The sequence below is a fragment of the Carlito syrichta genome, unplaced genomic scaffold (genome assembly GCF_000164805.1).
Source record: "Carlito syrichta isolate Samal-C Ts95f unplaced genomic scaffold, Tarsius_syrichta-2.0.1 Scaffold302085, whole genome shotgun sequence".
NCBI classification, from domain to species: Eukaryota; Metazoa; Chordata; class Mammalia; order Primates; family Tarsiidae; genus Carlito; species Carlito syrichta.
Window position 1 is genome coordinate 652,544 of NW_007246181.1, and position 15,892 is coordinate 668,435.

The 15,892-nt window shown below is 53.1% G+C and overlaps 1 protein-coding gene across 2 annotated transcripts in view; it reads right to left on the reverse strand.

Annotated features, from left to right (window-relative positions):
* Positions 1-14,928, reverse strand: part of ABR (active BCR-related) — a 103,877-nt gene extending 88,949 nt beyond the window's left edge. Inside the window, exon 1 of one of the 2 annotated variants that reach the window (XM_021711352.1) lies at positions 14,355-14,928. In XM_021711352.1, the coding sequence (XP_021567027.1) occupies positions 14,355-14,636 (282 nt within the window). In that variant the 5' untranslated portion in view covers positions 14,637-14,928. The remainder of the gene's footprint in view (positions 1-14,354) is intronic. The other variant, XM_008056045.2, reaches the window with a different exon arrangement.
* Between the last annotated feature and the right edge of the window lie 964 nt (positions 14,929-15,892).

Consider the following 15,892-nt stretch of genomic DNA (forward strand, 5'->3'; position numbering starts at 1 on the left):
TGGCTTCTGGAGCGGAGGAGGGAGGGAGGAGGCCGCAGACGGGCCGGGCGGGCGCAGGGGGAGGTCTGCTTCCCAGAGACAGGCTTTATTTACAACTCCTCGCCGGAGCCGAGCCCAGGGGCGGGCGGGAGAGCCGCGTCCCCGTACGGCCACCCCAGAGTCACCGTGGGGCCCTCACAAGCCGGAGCCCCCTTCGCACCTCGGCCTCAGGCTCCAACACCTTTGCGGAGGGGAAGCCTAGGCCTGGCGAGAAACCGCAGTTGCCATCCCCGCCACGGCCGAGCGAACAAGGCTTTGTAAAAGAGAGGCCTGACCCGCCTCGCCCCAGCAGGAGCGCGGTGGCGGCAGGGTCCCCAGCACATGCGGAGCCGCATCCCCACCCCAGCACATGCGGAGCCGCATCCCCACCCGCACATGCTGAGACTAGCAGTACCACCCCCCTGGAGCAGTTTCCCCTGGAGAGGGCCAGCCCCGAGAGGCGGGGGCACAGATAATCCAGGACAGGTATCACCGCCAGCCCTGCCCGCTCGGCTTCTTCCAGAGTTGCAGAATCTAAACTCATCTAGAGTGAAGCCCGCATTCTGACCCCCTAGGCTTGAGATGCAGACACACACACACATTTCATGGGGGAGGAGTCTAGGGGCAGCACTGGGGAAAAGCTCTTTCACAGCCCAACATCCGGGGCAAAGGTTGCCAACGCACCCATGAGGGGTAGGTAAAGTAGCTCAGTATAGGGAGCCAGGTAGGAGCTGGGTGAACTGAAGAAACCGCCACTGAGCTCCAGCTGATGGCTGCCAAGGACAAAGCAGGCTCAAGGTTGCCTGATCGCTGATTGTTCAAGAGAAGCCAGAAATCCAGATTCTTAGATGACATCTCCCGATTTTAAAATGATGGCAAATAATCAACATTTTAAAAAATGGTGCAGTCTAAATGAACCACATGTGTGCCCTGAATTAGGCCCACAGACCAGGGGGCTGCCTTTCTTCTTGTAGTTGGTTGTTTCTTTGAGGGAAAGTTAGAAGTTTGTGGGGGTGAGTGGGGTTCCTTGACTGACTGTCCCCTCTGTGCTATTTCCTCATTGGACCTGGTATCTTGGAATCAAATTCAGCTACACACACCACAAACCCACCACTTATCTTTGTAAACCTGCACAGTAAGGGCTGCCAGCCAGGTGATGTATGTCCAAGGCTGTCCATCAATGCCTCGCGTGTCCAGGACCAGCCTCTCATGCACGTATCCCATTCCCTGTCAAGGGACAACTGTGTGGCCACAGGATAAAGAGTCAAACTGTCGAGGTTGCTTCCAAAGGGCCAATTGTGTGCCATCCAGGGCCCACATGGTGTCATCTCTTCCCTGTTCTACTGGGCACCTCAGCTGAGAACAGGGCCCTTTACTGAATCTCCAAGCTGGGTAGAGGGCTGAGGAGAGAGGAGGAAATGGAAAAGAATGGATATGGTTTCTTATCCCCACACCCCCCAAAATTCTGCGGAAGCTCTGAGCTCTAGGTGGGGCTCCTGCTATTCTATTATCAGCAAAGAACCTTGCTGGAGAAAGGTTACATCCTGTCACCAAAGCTGAATACAGACCAAGGGATTCAGGGTGAGCTCTCTGAAGACCCAGGGCTGACAGCCTTTGGTCAGGGAACTGGCCCACTAGGGTTCAGTGGAGGCACACCCTGCTGCACCCCATTTTTCTCCATGGTTTCCCCGGTCCCTCCCCTGGCTGGGTTATAAATAGCCTAGGCACATCTGAAGGGCCCTTTCAGCCACAATTCCTCATTTGGTTTGGGCAGGCGAGTCTGTTCCCAGGGCTTGGGAACAACCAGGCCTGGCATTCCTCAGGGCACAAGTGTGCCAGCTCAGGGCCCTGTGCCACAGGTTTTTCTGTCTCCCGCCCTACAGGCTCCAAGTGCATGGCATGGGCTGCCCACACGGATCAGACAAGCAGGCGACCTGGGAGAAGGGTGTAAAGCCAAGCGCCCCTCCTGTGTCTCTCCCCCCACCTGAGAACATGAGGTACCCTTAGAAGACTCCTAGGGTACCCTTATTTCCATTCCCCATGTCCTTAACCCAGCACGGTGGGATCGACACCCACTTCTTCCCTAAAACCCTGAATTTCACAGAAGGTGCTCTCTGAACATTCAAGGCATCTCCCCCCCACTCCATCCTGGGTGGCTGGAAATTCCAGTGAGTAACTAGAATGTCCCCTCCATCAGACACACAGACTCCACTCAGAGGCCCTCAATCCTCCCCCTGGAGGGAAAGTGACTCACAAGTCCCCACAGAGCTCCCTCCTTTTCGCTTATAAATGCCCCGAGCCAGCCCCAGACCTGAGCTTCCTTCCAGAGTCCTCCACACTCTGCCTCCTTCAGCCTGGCTCCTCATCCTCCTCTCCAGACAAGCAGCCAGCTCCCCAAAACTGCCTTCTTCCAAAGCCAGAGGCCTCCCTCTCCTACTCCTTGGCCTTTCTCAAAGCCCTAAGCTCCTTGACAATACACACATGCTACCACTCATAGCTAAGGCTGGCCCTTCTTTTTCCTTCCTCCTGTCAATGTGGAGTTGCCCACTTGGGTCCAGGCCTCAGCCCTCTGTTCTTCACTCTTGGAGAACTCAGCCCTTCTCCCTTCCAGGCTAATGGCAACCCATCACCATCTCCAGCCCCTGTGTCTTGCTGGGCTCTAGGTCTCACACCTGCACTGTCTGCTGAACCGTCTCACTGGAAGTTCCACCAACAGCCCCTCAAATCTACACATCCAGACCCAACGACCCTTCCTCCTCCAGAAACCAGCTTCCTCTTCTCTGACTTCTCTACTTCTGTTAGTGGGACCGCCATCTTGTGACTCTTTTTTACCTCAAGCCCCACATCCCTTTTACCAAGTCCTTTGGTTTTTCCCTGTTTTCTTTTTCCAAAGCCACCACTGCAACCAAGGTTTGCAGCCTCTTACACCTACACGACCACAACTGCATTCCACTTTGACCCCTGATCTTGTCTGGCCATCTATCTATTCATTTGTTCATTCATTCATACCCAGAGAAGGCCTGGCATGGCCATACACACAGCTGTGAAACTGGGCCCTTGTAATTAGCGTACTCTCGATCTGTCAGGGGTGAGGACGTATGAATAAACAAGGCAGTGTTCTCATTTATCGGCCATAGTGGAGACACAAGACAAAGACACTCCGCCTGCCTAAGAGGAAAAGCTTCACTGGAGAGTGGCTTCTGAGTAGCATCTGGAAACAGAGAGGGGTTTCCAGGCAAAGGGGAGAGGCCTAAAAGGAAAAAGCTTTCTCAAGAAACTCCAGCAAGTTGGGTTTGGTGGCATGTGCTTGTAATCCCAGCTCCTCAGGAAGCTGAGGCAGGAGGATTGCTTAAGGCCAGGAGTTCTAAACCAGCCTAGGCAAAGTAGCGAGATCTCATCTCTAAAATAGTTAAATTAGCTGGGTGTGATGGTGTGTACCTGTAGACCTAGCTATTTGGGAGGCTGAGGTGGGAGGATCATTTGAGCTCAGGAGTTTGAGGCTTCAGTGAGCTGATAGCAACACTACACTCCAGCCCTGGATGACAATGAGACTCCATCTCAAAAAAAGAAAAAAAGGTAAAAAAAAAAAAAAAAAAGAAAAGAAACTCCAGGAAGCACTGCTAGAGAACTGAAAAGGGGCCACAGTGAAAGTGAAGTGGCCTTGGAACAGCACCGTGAAGGGTGAGGGGCATGAACTCCCTCATGGGCCCTGAAAGCACTCTCTGAGACTTCTGATACCAACAAGTCCATGTCTCAAAATCTCCCATGGATTACCCCTCACAAATGGCTTTCTCTCATACCCATTCTCCACCCTCTCATCCCTCACCCACTCAACCAGCAAATTAATTGCCTCCTCTGTGCACCAGCACTCAGAAGGCAGCCACATCCAGGACACTGTGCCTACCTTCCTGGGGCTGATAATCTCAGGGGCAGACGGACCATGGTGACCAACTCCCAAGGTAGTGCCAAGAGAGGGGCAGGGCAGTGCTGGGGAGGGGTGCAATCTTAGAACTATGTAGCTGAGGTGCAGCTCTTCTGGAAAGGATACCGTGGAAATAGCTATTGTGATTTTAAATGTTCACACCCTCTGACTCAGCAATGCCACTCTAGGGAATGTCTCTGAAAAAACATTTCTACAAGAGCACAAAGATATATATATACAAAGATGTTCATTGCAGTGATATCTATACCACTGAAAGACTGGAAACAGCCCAAATGTCTATCAGAAGGGAACTGGTTAAATGGTTTATGCTACATCCATAAAATACCACATACAGTCATGAAGGGGAAGGAAGTAGATCCTCAATCACTGATACACAAGATATCTAAGCTTATTAAGTAAAACAACAAGAGCAAATTATATAACAGTACTGATAGTATGATCTCATTAAAAAATATATTATATATATACAAGGTATATAACTTATACATGGAAAAATAAGGGGAAATGTACAACCAACTCTTAGCAGGGCTTCTCTCTGTAGGATGCAACTTGAGGGGACTTTCACTTTCTGTATTACGTATTTCTGTAAAATTAGAACTTTTAGTGATGTAATAGGGTAAAATAAAGAAGCTAAAAAAAGAAGTATGGTAAGTGCTATGATTGGGAATGTAGAGTGAACTCTAAAGGCACGAGCAGGCAACATTGGATGCAACAAAGGGGGAGTCATGGGAGGCTCTCTGGAAGAGGTGACATTAAAACTTAAACCTGAAAATGAACAGTGGTCCATGCCAGCAGGGCTGTGGGACAGACAGGAAAGAGATGGTGTGAAGCACAATGAAATGAGTTCAGCCTGGATGGAGGGCAGCAAGTGTTCATGCATTCATTCGACCCAGTATTTACTGAGCACCTACTGTGTGCCAGGCACAGTTCAAGGCACTGGGGATTGCAACAAGCAAAGGTTTTGTTTTAAATGAACAAAATCTCTCCCTCAGGGAGCTCACATTCTAGTAGACACTCAGTCATGAGGCCACAGAGGTAGGCAGGGGTGAAGTGGTTAGGTCAGTCAGGGCCTTGACACAGGGATGCTAAGGGTTTGGATTTTACTGTACAGGCAAAAGGATGGCACTGAGGGTTTTAAGTAGAGAGCAACATGATCATCCTGCAGTGCACCCCTCCCACTGACATCAGATTTCTCTTTCTAAAACACTGCTCACTCTGTGCCCAGCAGGAAGCCACTAAGTCAGCCCAAACAAGGGCAATGGGGCCCTGGCTGATGACTCAACCCACCACACTGTGGGCAACAACCTCTGAGAGGGCCAGGCCCATTCTCACCTCCAGGCCTTTGTTAGGCGTAGCACCTTCTCCTCCTCCTTGCTTCTCCCAACTTCCTTGGCAGAAGCTCAAGTCCACCTCCAGATTTTTTTTTTTGAGTTGGAGTCTCACTTCATCACCCAAGCTGGAGGGAAATGGCACGCTCACGGCCACCCCAGCATCAACCTGCTGGGCTCAGACGATCTTTCTGCCTCAGCCTTCTAAGTAGCTGGAACTATAGGTGCACGCTACCACGCCCCGCTAATTTTTTGATTTATCGTAGAGAAGAGTTCTTGCAAAGTTGCCCAGGCTGTTCTCAAACCCATAGGTTCAGGCAATCCCCTCACCTTGGCCTCCCAAAGTGCTGGGATTACAGGCTTGATGAGCCAAGGCACCCAGCCTACCTCCAGATTTTATGGAGCTCAGTAGATTTGGGGCCCAGAAGAAATGACTCAAAGGTGCCAGGGCCAGGACAGGCAGAATCGGAACCAAATTGATCAACTTCGTGATAATCTTGCCCCCTCCTCTTTCTCTGTTATTGTAGAAGTCATTCCAATTCCATATAACTGGTTTCAGAGGGACATCTACTCAGCCTGAACACCTTGACTTCTCTTCCTTTGGGACACTCCTCATCTTGCCCTCTAAGTCTTCTGGGGCAATTTCCACTCACTTAAGTCTTTTCTGAGCACCTACTTTCTCTCACTTCATAAATGCCAAATGTCCCCTGGGGGACACTCTCCCCCTGGAACTACTGTTCCAGACTCTTATCTTTCTTACCTCCCTCTAGACCAGTGGTTCTCCACCGGGGCGATCTGCTCCCCAGAAGACATCTGGTACTGTCTGGAGACATCTTTGATTGTCACAACTTGGGGGTGCTACTGACATCTAGTGGGTACAGGCCAGGGATGCTGCTAAACATCCTTCAATGCACAGAACGACTCCTCACAGCGAAGCAACATAAGGCCATCTCCAGAACACAAACCCTAAACACACCCCAGAACCAGAAGCCCAGTTCTGGGGAGAAGGAAGGGAAGGGTGAGCATTTGCCAGTGCCAAATACAGTGGGCTGAGCACCATTTTATCTGTTTCCCAGCACTTCCCTTCTTCCCAAGCCCACAAGCCCAGGCAGTGGGTCACTGTCCAGCGAGGAGGGCTTAGGGCTTTAAGGAGACACCCCCACAGTGGGGGGGGGGAGTCACGAAGAAGAGGGAGGGCACTGGTGGCAAAGCAGGAAATGACCCAAATCAAACTTCTTTCCCAGCCACTGGGTTCTTTCTCTTGTGCCTCTCTCCTCCTCCTTAACTCCCCATGGGGGTGCCCTCTAGAGGGACCGTTGTCCGCCAGGAATGCTGCCGGGAGCCGAGCCACCCCTGCCAGGACCAGTGCAGGGAGGGGAAGGCCCATGGGAAGCCAGAGCTGGGGGCCCACGAGAGAACTGGGCTCACATCCATCCTAGGAGAGACTCAAATTCAGCGGTCACCTCAGGAGTAGGTTCCCGTGTGGCACAGCACTGAAATTTTCATTTTTTGTCACATGGTCTTTGAAGCAGTCCTTCCAGGTAGAAGGTATTATCCCCATTTACAGTTGAGGGGACTGAGGTTCAACAGGTTGCCCCTAGTTACACAGCCGGAGAGAGGTAAAACCAGGACAGCAGAGAGGTGGCGGAGGGCAGTAGTTACCAGTACCCCACCACTTACTAGCCGTGGGACCCGGTGGGTTATGTACCTCTCTGTACCTTAGTTTTCACATCTGTAAAATGGGTGATAAGGGTGCCCATCTCCAAAAGTTGTGAGGAGGACTAATGAGCTAACATTTATAAAGCACTATCACAGTGCTTGGCACTTAGTAAGTGCTGTGAAAGTGTTTCAAGCCTTTCTTTCTTTTCTTTCTTTTTTTTTTGAGTTGGGGTCTCACTCTGTTGCCCAGGCCAGAATGCAATGGCATGATCATAGATCACTACAGCCTCGACCTCTTGGGCTCAGGCAATCCTTCTGCCTCAGTCTCCCAAGTAGCTGGAACTACAGGCATGTGCTACCTGCTAGACTCATTTTTAAATTTTTTTGTAGAGATGAGGTCCCACCATGTTGCCCAGGCGGGTTTTAAACTACTGGGATCAAGCAATCCTCCCGCCTTGGCCTCCCAAAGTGGGATTACAGGTGTGAGCCACCATGCCCAGTCTAGTCTTTCTTTTCTTCTTCTTCTTCTTTTTTTTTGAGTTGGGAGTTTCACTCTGTCGCCCAGACTGGAGTGCAGTGGCCGCTCCCGGCCACCGCAGCCTCGACCCGCTGGGCTCTGGTGATCCTTCCACCTCAGCCTTCCGAGTAGCTGGAATTACAGGCACGTGCTACCACGCCCGGCTGATTTTTGATTTATTGTAGAGAGGAGGTCTCACTGCCCAGGCGGGTCTCGAACCCACGGGCTCAGGCAATCCACTCACCTCAGCCTCCCAAAGGTGAGGGATTACAGGCTGAGCCACCGAGCCCGGCTCTTTTCTTCTTTTGCCACAAAGGCCAGAGGGTGAGCCCTCTAGAGGCCCTCCAGATGGAAGCAACAGGTTTCCAAGCACATCCTTCGCAGGAAAGAAAAATGCTCTGGCCTTGCTAGCACCTACTAGTGGTAAAACTAGGTGGCAAAATGGAAAACAGTCCGTGGGGCAAGAGCCTGTCAGTCCCTGTGGCCCTTCTGCACCCTGAGAGAGCACAAAACTGGCATTTAGTAAGTGCTATGAAAGTGTTTCTAGTCTTATTTTTTTGAGTCATGGTCTTACTTTGTTGTCCAGGCTAGAGTACAGTGGTTTGATCATGGCTCATGACTGCCTTGACCTCCTGGGCTCAGGTGTGCTTCTGCTTCAGTCTCCAATATTTGTGAGGACATTCTTAGTGGCTTTCTTTTTTTTTTTTTGAGTTGGAGTCTCACTCTGTCGCCCAGACTGGAGTGCAGTGGCATGCTCCCAGCCACCACAGCCTCAGTCTGCTGGGCTCGGGCAATCCTTCCGCCTCAGCCTTCCAAGTAGCTGAAACTACAGGCGCATGCTACCGTGCCTGACTAATTTTTTGTTTATTGTAGAGAAGAGGTCTCGCCAAGTTGTATGGGCGGATATCGAACCTGTGGGCTCAGGCAATCCACTCGCCTCGGCCTCCCAAAGTGCTGGGATTACAGGCTGAGCCACTGAGCCCAGCCCTTTTTTTTTTTTTTTTTTTGAGTGGGAGTCTTACTCCATCACCCAGGCTGGAGGGCAGTGGTATGCTCACGGCCATCCCAGTGTCAACCTGCTGGGCTCAGGCAATCCTTCTGCCTCAGCCTTCCAAGTAGCTGAAACTACAGGCACGTGCTACCACACCCAGCAAATTTTTTTATTTATTGTAGAGATGAGGTCTCGCCAAGTTGCCCAGGCTGGTCTGAAACCTGTGTTTAGTGGCTTGCATAGCACTTGTTTCAGGGGCAACTTAACACTTGGTGTGATGTTTTGGGTCTCCCCAAAGATTCCAGGACATCAAGGACAGAGGATGGGTCTGGCTGGGCTCACCCCAGACATACAGTGCTTGGGTCCTATAGGGGATCAGCTAACCTTTACTGAATATATGTTACTTTGTGAGTAGCCTTATTGTCAGATGTGAAATACGTTCATTAACTCTGACCCCAGCACACCAGCAGGGAGAGGGAGATCCCAGCAAGATGTGAGCTGCAGGGATGAGCCGGGCCAGCAAGGTGTCGTTAGTCTGGAGGGGTGAACAAGATCCCAGCCAGGCGTGAACAAGGATGGGCCAGAGAGGACAGGGAGAGCCCACTACAAAGGAAAGCCAGCTACAAAGGAGACAGAGGGTCACAACCAAGCCACTAGATCTACTTCTTTCCTATTTATCTCCTTCCAAACTTGGACGAGCCAAGGGGTCACCCTGAGCCTGAGTGTCTTCATCTATAAAATGGGGGCTCCCCCAAGGGTTGGAGGAGCTAGGAGGCAGTGAAGCCCCTGGGTTCCTAACACAGCACCTGGCACACAGGAGGATCCGGTTAGTGTCCTTCTCTTTGCACCAGGGACCCAAGACCCAGAGAAGGGAGAGCGGAAGAGCAAGGTTGCCGGAGCGTGAGGAGGACACGTCCCTGATCCCACCCGGGCATCCCTGACCCACCCCACCCAGGCTGTGAGCACAGTTGGAAGGGAGTGGAGTGGGGTGCAATTTCAGAAGCTCTCAGCTCCCCATGTGGCCTTTATCATGCACCTTAAAGCAACCTCTTTGCTTTGCCGTCTCAAGTGCTAAGGCTTGTCTCAAGTGCTGAGGCACAAGCCTTCAGAAGGACCGAGAAAGGGAAGAGGAGGCAGCGGTTCTTCCCAGCTGTATCTCCGACACAGCGTTTTTGCCCTCCCTTCCTCCTGACCAGCCTTCCCAGAACTATCTGCTTCAGTTCCACAAACACCGGTTGAGAACCCAGGTGCCTGGAAGCTGCTGTCAGGGACCACAGAGACAACCACGGACTGGGGCTCTCGATCTCACAGGGCAGATGTGCCCCATAAGAAGCTGCATTCCTCCCAAACAGCGGAGGGATGCGTGATGGGCTGTAAAAGTTTCACAAGAGAGGGGGCATCTGAGCAGGACCTGGCAGCGCCACACAGACTCTTGCATCACAAAGACCCAAGTTTAAATAAATGTCTAGCTTCACAGGCTGCCCGGTCTTGGGCAGATTACTCTCCTTATTTAAGAGACGGGGTCTCACTCTGTCACCCACACTGGACTGCAGTGGCTATTCACAGGTGTGATCATAGCTCCCTACAGCCTCCAACTCCTGGGCTCAAGTGATCCTCCCATTTCAGCCTCCAGAGTAGCTGGGACTACAGCTGTGAGCCACAGCACCCAGCTAATCTTGGGCAAATTATGTCACATCTCTGGGCCTCACCTTCCTCAACTGTAAAATGAAGACAGTTTTAGCATGTACTTTAAATAAGACAACACATATAAAAGGTTCAGCACAAGTCTCTCAAAGTAGCTGTGATGAGGAGGAGGAGGCAGAGAAGAAGGAGGAAGACGAGAGGCAATGGTGACTACTTCAATTCACCTCCACCCTCATCTTTGGATTTTCCAGTCAGATGAAGTCTGAGCCTGTGTATAGACTTTACAGTTGACAAAGCATTCGGCATGACACCATCTCACAGAAGTCTCACAACAGCTGCGAGGTCAGGAGGGAGGAAAGTCTCAGTGTCTTTACAGGTGAGCTAACTGGAGTTCAGAGAGGGTGAGTGACATCCCTCAGATCACACAGCTAGAAAGTGGTAGAGCTGGGATAGGAATCCAGATCTTCCTCTGCCTTGTGGCCTTTTTTTACTGAGCTTCCAGAGAGAAGAGACAGACCTATGACCTGTGGGGAGTAAGATTTTTCTGTAAGACCATGGTCCTGGCTGAGGAAACTATGCTCCCACTTGTCAGCTGTGGCTGAGAGTCCCTGCCTCTCCTTCTCAGGGTGAGGTCAGGCACTCTCAGTTGAACTGAATTGTTGGTTGTGACCCTGGCCCTGCCAGAATGTACTGCTCAGCCTGGGCTTGGGGAGGGCCTGGGGTGCAGGGCTTCAGATTTTACCCTGATACCTCTATGGATTGCACATCTTGGGGACACAAACTAAGATGACAGCAGAGAGCAAGGCTATAGAGAGGCGTGTCGGGGAGTGAGGAGCGTGTGTCCTGCCAAAAACACAGACCTGGCTTCACCTGAGGCCTCCACACTTGGCGGGACTAAGCCAAGCCCAGAAAGGAGGTTGGCTGCAAAAGCAGATTCAGTCATTGCCTAGCAAATATTTATTAGACTGGGTCCTTGCAATGCTCTTGGTACCCCATCCCTTGAAAAGCTGATGAGAAAAGTCTTGTGGGCCCTGGTCACCAAGGACTGAGCACCACAGTGAGGACCAGGCTGACGCTGCAGGCCGCCCCTGAGCTATCTCGGTGCCCCTTCATGGTACTTACAGCTAATGAGAGACAAGGAAACAGGCTCAGAGGTATCAGGATAACCATCCAACGTTGCACAGCTAGAGGGTAGTAGATTTTCATTTATCCAAAGCTCATGTTCTTTCTATCCTCTGGGCTGCTGAGGGAGTGAGACTATGATGATTCCTTTTTGTGTCAACTTGACAAGGTACCCAGACATTTGTCCAAAGGTTAATCTGAGCATGTCTGTCAGGGTGTTTGGGGGTGAGATTAACATTTGAGTCAGTAGACTGTGTAAAGTCAAATGCCCTCCCTAATGTGGGTAGGCCTCCTCCAATTCACTGAAGACCTGAAGAAAACAAAAAGGCAGAGTAAGAGGGAGATCCTCTTGCCTGACTACTTAAGCTGGGATACCAGTCTTTTCCAGCCTCTGGGCTCGAACTGAAACACTGGCTCTTCTTGGTCCTCAAGCCTACTGGCTTTCATGCTGGAGTTTATATCATTAGCTCTGCTACTTCTCAGATCTTTGGACTTGGATTGGAAATACTTATTGGTTCTCCTGGGTGTCTAGCAATTGACTGCAGAGATTGGGAATTCTCAGCCTCTATAATCACCTAAGTCAATTCCTTCTAATAAATCTTTTTATATGTAGACACACACACACACACACACACACACACCCCCTATTAATTCTGTTTCTCTGAAGAAGACTAACACAAAGACCAAACCTTGGACTTCCAGGCACAAGTTGGCTGCATATTTGGGCGTGGAAGGCTCAGTTATCAGACTGTGCCAGAGGTCAAGTATCTGAATATCTAGAACAATTGTCTGATTTGGCCCAAAAGTCCCTTCTGTTCCCAAGGCCCCAACGGGAAGCCTGGGAGGGGAGGAGGCCTGCCTGGCAGAGGAGGGAACATGCCTGGCCAAATGAGCAGAGCCAAGTGGCAGAAACCTTGGTTTTTTATTATTTTTAACCAAAACATCCCCAAGTACTCAGAAAGAGGTGTCAACTCCCTCCAGACACCCAACGCAAATAGCAATACTTGCAGAGCCCACTAGGTGGGGCCAGCGACAAAGCGGAAAGGGCAGAAATGTTTCTCCAGGAAGGAAGGCAGGGCAGGCAGGGGGTGCAGCTGGAATCTTCACCAGGATCCTCAAATTAGATAAACGCTCCCTGCCCCTGTCTTGTGTGGATCCTAGCTAACGGTGTAAAAATCAACTCTGGGGGCACCAAGCACTTTAGTGGGTTGTTCTCCTGTAGTGTGTCTAGATTTCAAAGTCCTCAAACCAAATTATTCCCCCATGAGCCACCAAGCAAAATGGGCAACCAGAGTGAAGTCATTGCCCCCAAAGCCTCAGAGTGCCAGGTGGGAGCATCTCCCCATGACGTCTGTGGTCTGTTCCACTAGGAAAGGCACCTGACAGTACCTTTCACCAGGGAATCTCCAGATCAATGGACAGATGCTCCAGCAAGGTGGTCGTGTGATGAGGGAAGGAACCAGGGACAAGAAGCAAAGAGGAAGGCAGAGAGGGGAGAGGAAATGGCAAAGACCCTGGTCCTCCGCCCTGGGATTCTACAGGGCATCTTCCTGCACACCCTCACAGTGGGGTGAGAGCTGGGTCCCCCAGGAGGGTGGAGAAGGGGGCCTTTGAGCCCTGCTGTGTCTGAGACCTGAACGCAGGTGTGGGGAGCAAGAGTTTTCTCCTTCTTAGGCCTCAGTTCAGGTCCCAGAACACCATCACCTCCATCAGTAGCAAAAACAAAACCTGCCCCTGTATGTCCAAGATGGCCGTCACTAACCTGCCATCCCTCCTTAGGATGGCAGGGCAACAACGCCCCCGGATAGTGGCTGTGGGGGGGGTCTGAAGTTGACCAACACCTTCACCCATCCCCTCTACTTCCTGCCTGCCCCCTTCCCCACCCTCCACCATCCCTTCCCAAACTTGCACTGCCTGGCAGCCGCTAAAGCTCTGCCTCGGCCTCTGTTGCCACGGCAACAGTGTGGCTTCCCCCAAGTGGGAAGCCGGTTGCCAAGGCCCTTGTTGCCAAAGGCTATATAACAGCCACCCCGGAGTGTGAAGAGGGGGTGAGAGCTCTGCAGAAGAGTGGAGGATGGCCAAGGAGGCTGGCGAGGGAAGGAGCTGGGGGTTTTCAAGAATGTAGCATCCAGGCAGCCTCCAGCTGGATGGGGTGGGTACGAGGCCCCAGTTTGGTGGGGGGGAGAAAGCATCGCACGGCATCTCTCAGTGCCTGCTCCTCTAGGGACCTCAGAGGGAAGAAAGGAGACCCCCCACAAAACACACCTGGAACAGACCAAGCAGGGTTGGGCACTCTGAGTCTCCCCACAGAACACACCCACCACCAAAGAGAAGCAACTTCGACACTTCGCCAACTCTGGGAAAAAAAACCCTCAGGAATCTCTGTCCTGCTTGTTCCTGTGTCTCAGATGCGCACACACAAGTGGGGCCCAGACGGAGTCATTCCCTGTCGCCAGGAACAGCGTTAACGACAAGGATTGTGAACCCTCCACACATTTTGATCCCCTGTCCTGTCACAGAGCACATACTTAATATTCCTCATACAGTGCTACTTCTGGGAGCAGAGCCCTCGTCTCTGCTTACAGGAGGAGAGGTGGACGCCATCAGGGCTTGTTCCTTTCCAGAGTGAGCAGAGTAGGGCTGGAGGGGGCCCACAGGCCTCGGGGAAAGCCACAGAGGCAGCTATTCCATCCCCCAGGGAGTACCACAGCCAGCCTTGGCCTTGCTGGGGCCAGATCTGAACATTACAGCCCACAGGTCACATATGCAGCCCCTACACAGCCTGGGTGCAGAGACAATGGCCTGGACCCTCTCCAGGGCTCCCCCATCCTGCTAGGTAGGAGAGGGGCTGACCAGGAAAGCCGTAAGAGGAAGTGGGGGTGCAGGAGGCTTGGGGAGCAGACCGCTGGCAGAGGAGGAGAGACAGGTGCAAGGATGGCAAAGCAGGTGGGGGAGAGAAGGCTGGGCCTGAGAGGGGCCGGGCCCCGGATGAGAAGCGAGGGCACCAGGAACAGCCAGGTCCAGATTTCCCCAGTCCCGCCGCCCCTCATCGTCCCGCAGAGCCCAGCCCACAACACCCGTGCCTTCCTGTCCCCCTTCCCCAAACCCAGAAAGAAAAGCAGGTGTACCTACCCCAGGTGCCTGCCCCTCGGGTGGGGTGGGGGAGGTGCTGTCCCCGCCACCCTGGCTGCGGGCGCTGAGCTGGGGGGACATGGTGGGCGACTCGTCGATGTACGGCATGGTCTCGGAGCCCTCCGGGGGCCCCTTCTGCTCCTCATTCCCTTCTCCGTCGTCGTCGTCTGCCCCGTAGCTGAAGTCTGCGACAAGGAACAAGAAAGGCCACTGAGAGTCCTCCACCAGGGCTGCCAGGGACTGGTAGCGCAGTGGGCGCCGGCGGCGGCCCCCAGCTGCCATGACCCCGGCCGCACCATCCACGCCCGGCCCAGGCAGGGGCTGCACGGGGCCAGGGGCCTGACGGGGGGGCCGGGGAGAGCCAGCAGGCACTGGCTCTGCACGTTCAGAGGCTGCTGGGAGTCGGGGAGGCGCGGCTCTGCTGTTGCCACCCGCTTAATAGCATGTCAGTCGCGTATTTCGTGCTGCTGTTTCCTTTGCCTTCTGCCTAATTCCAAGTCTAAAAATTAACAGTGGGAGCAGGAGGCAGGACGCTTCCAACTCTCCTCTCTGAGTCACCATTTTGCTTTTTATAGGGAATAAGGAGGTGGGGGCGGGCCAAGCGATGTCACTTCCTGAGCCCCTCCTCCTTGGGTACCATTTGTACACTGAGCCCAATCCCTCCAGGGGACCAGAGCAGATTTGGGGGTGGAGGGTTGAGAAAGCGTCCCCAGGGGAGCCCTCGCCCCTCGGAACAAGGCCCCGCACAGAGGACGGAGCCCAAGGCAGCAGGGCGTGGGCGAGGAGGCTGTGCCCAGGCCTGGCAGGGACATGGGTGCACAGCAGACTCCTCAGAAGCCAGCACTTATTTCTATAATTTCAATGTGGGCTTCCTTCATAGGAGGAGGGAAGAAAGGGCGACAGGGAAGTTGAGCTGTGATAACCCCCTTGGGGCTGCCAGCACCACTCAGGCTCCAGAGCCCACGCACAAAGGCCGCCTCCCGGGACAGCAGGCTGGACCAATGCAGGGAGCCCGTGGAGGGGAGGGAAGACAGAGTCTCAGGACTTCACTCTGAGAGCCTCAGAAAGGCCGCTGCATCCAGCCCCACCGGCATGGCTCTCTCCCGTGGTGGCGTGAGGGTCCCTCCCACCCCTACATCCCCACTCCTTGGCCTGTTTGCCTCCCTCAGCCCTGACCTCTGAAACCAGGAATGGAGGACATGGAGGTGCTGCTTCCTGGTGACCATCTTGGACCTCCTTGGGCTGGGGCCACCACCTGGAGGGGTGGAGACGCCACTTGTCACTTGTCACTGACCAAGACTCAGCGCCTCTGCAGACCAATAAGAGCAGGTACGACAGGGGGTCCTGGAGACAATGGTCACAAGAGCAGTCTTCCCCTCAGGGCCGCAGTCTCCTGCATGCTGGCCTGCCCTGCAGCAGCAATTTGTTGAACACTCCCTGGGCATCTTCTGGGTGGGATTCCTGGGCTAGGCATCTTAGGAATCTTGCCCACTTGCCCAGGGTGATGGAGGAGGATGGCTGGGCCTGCCCTGACATCT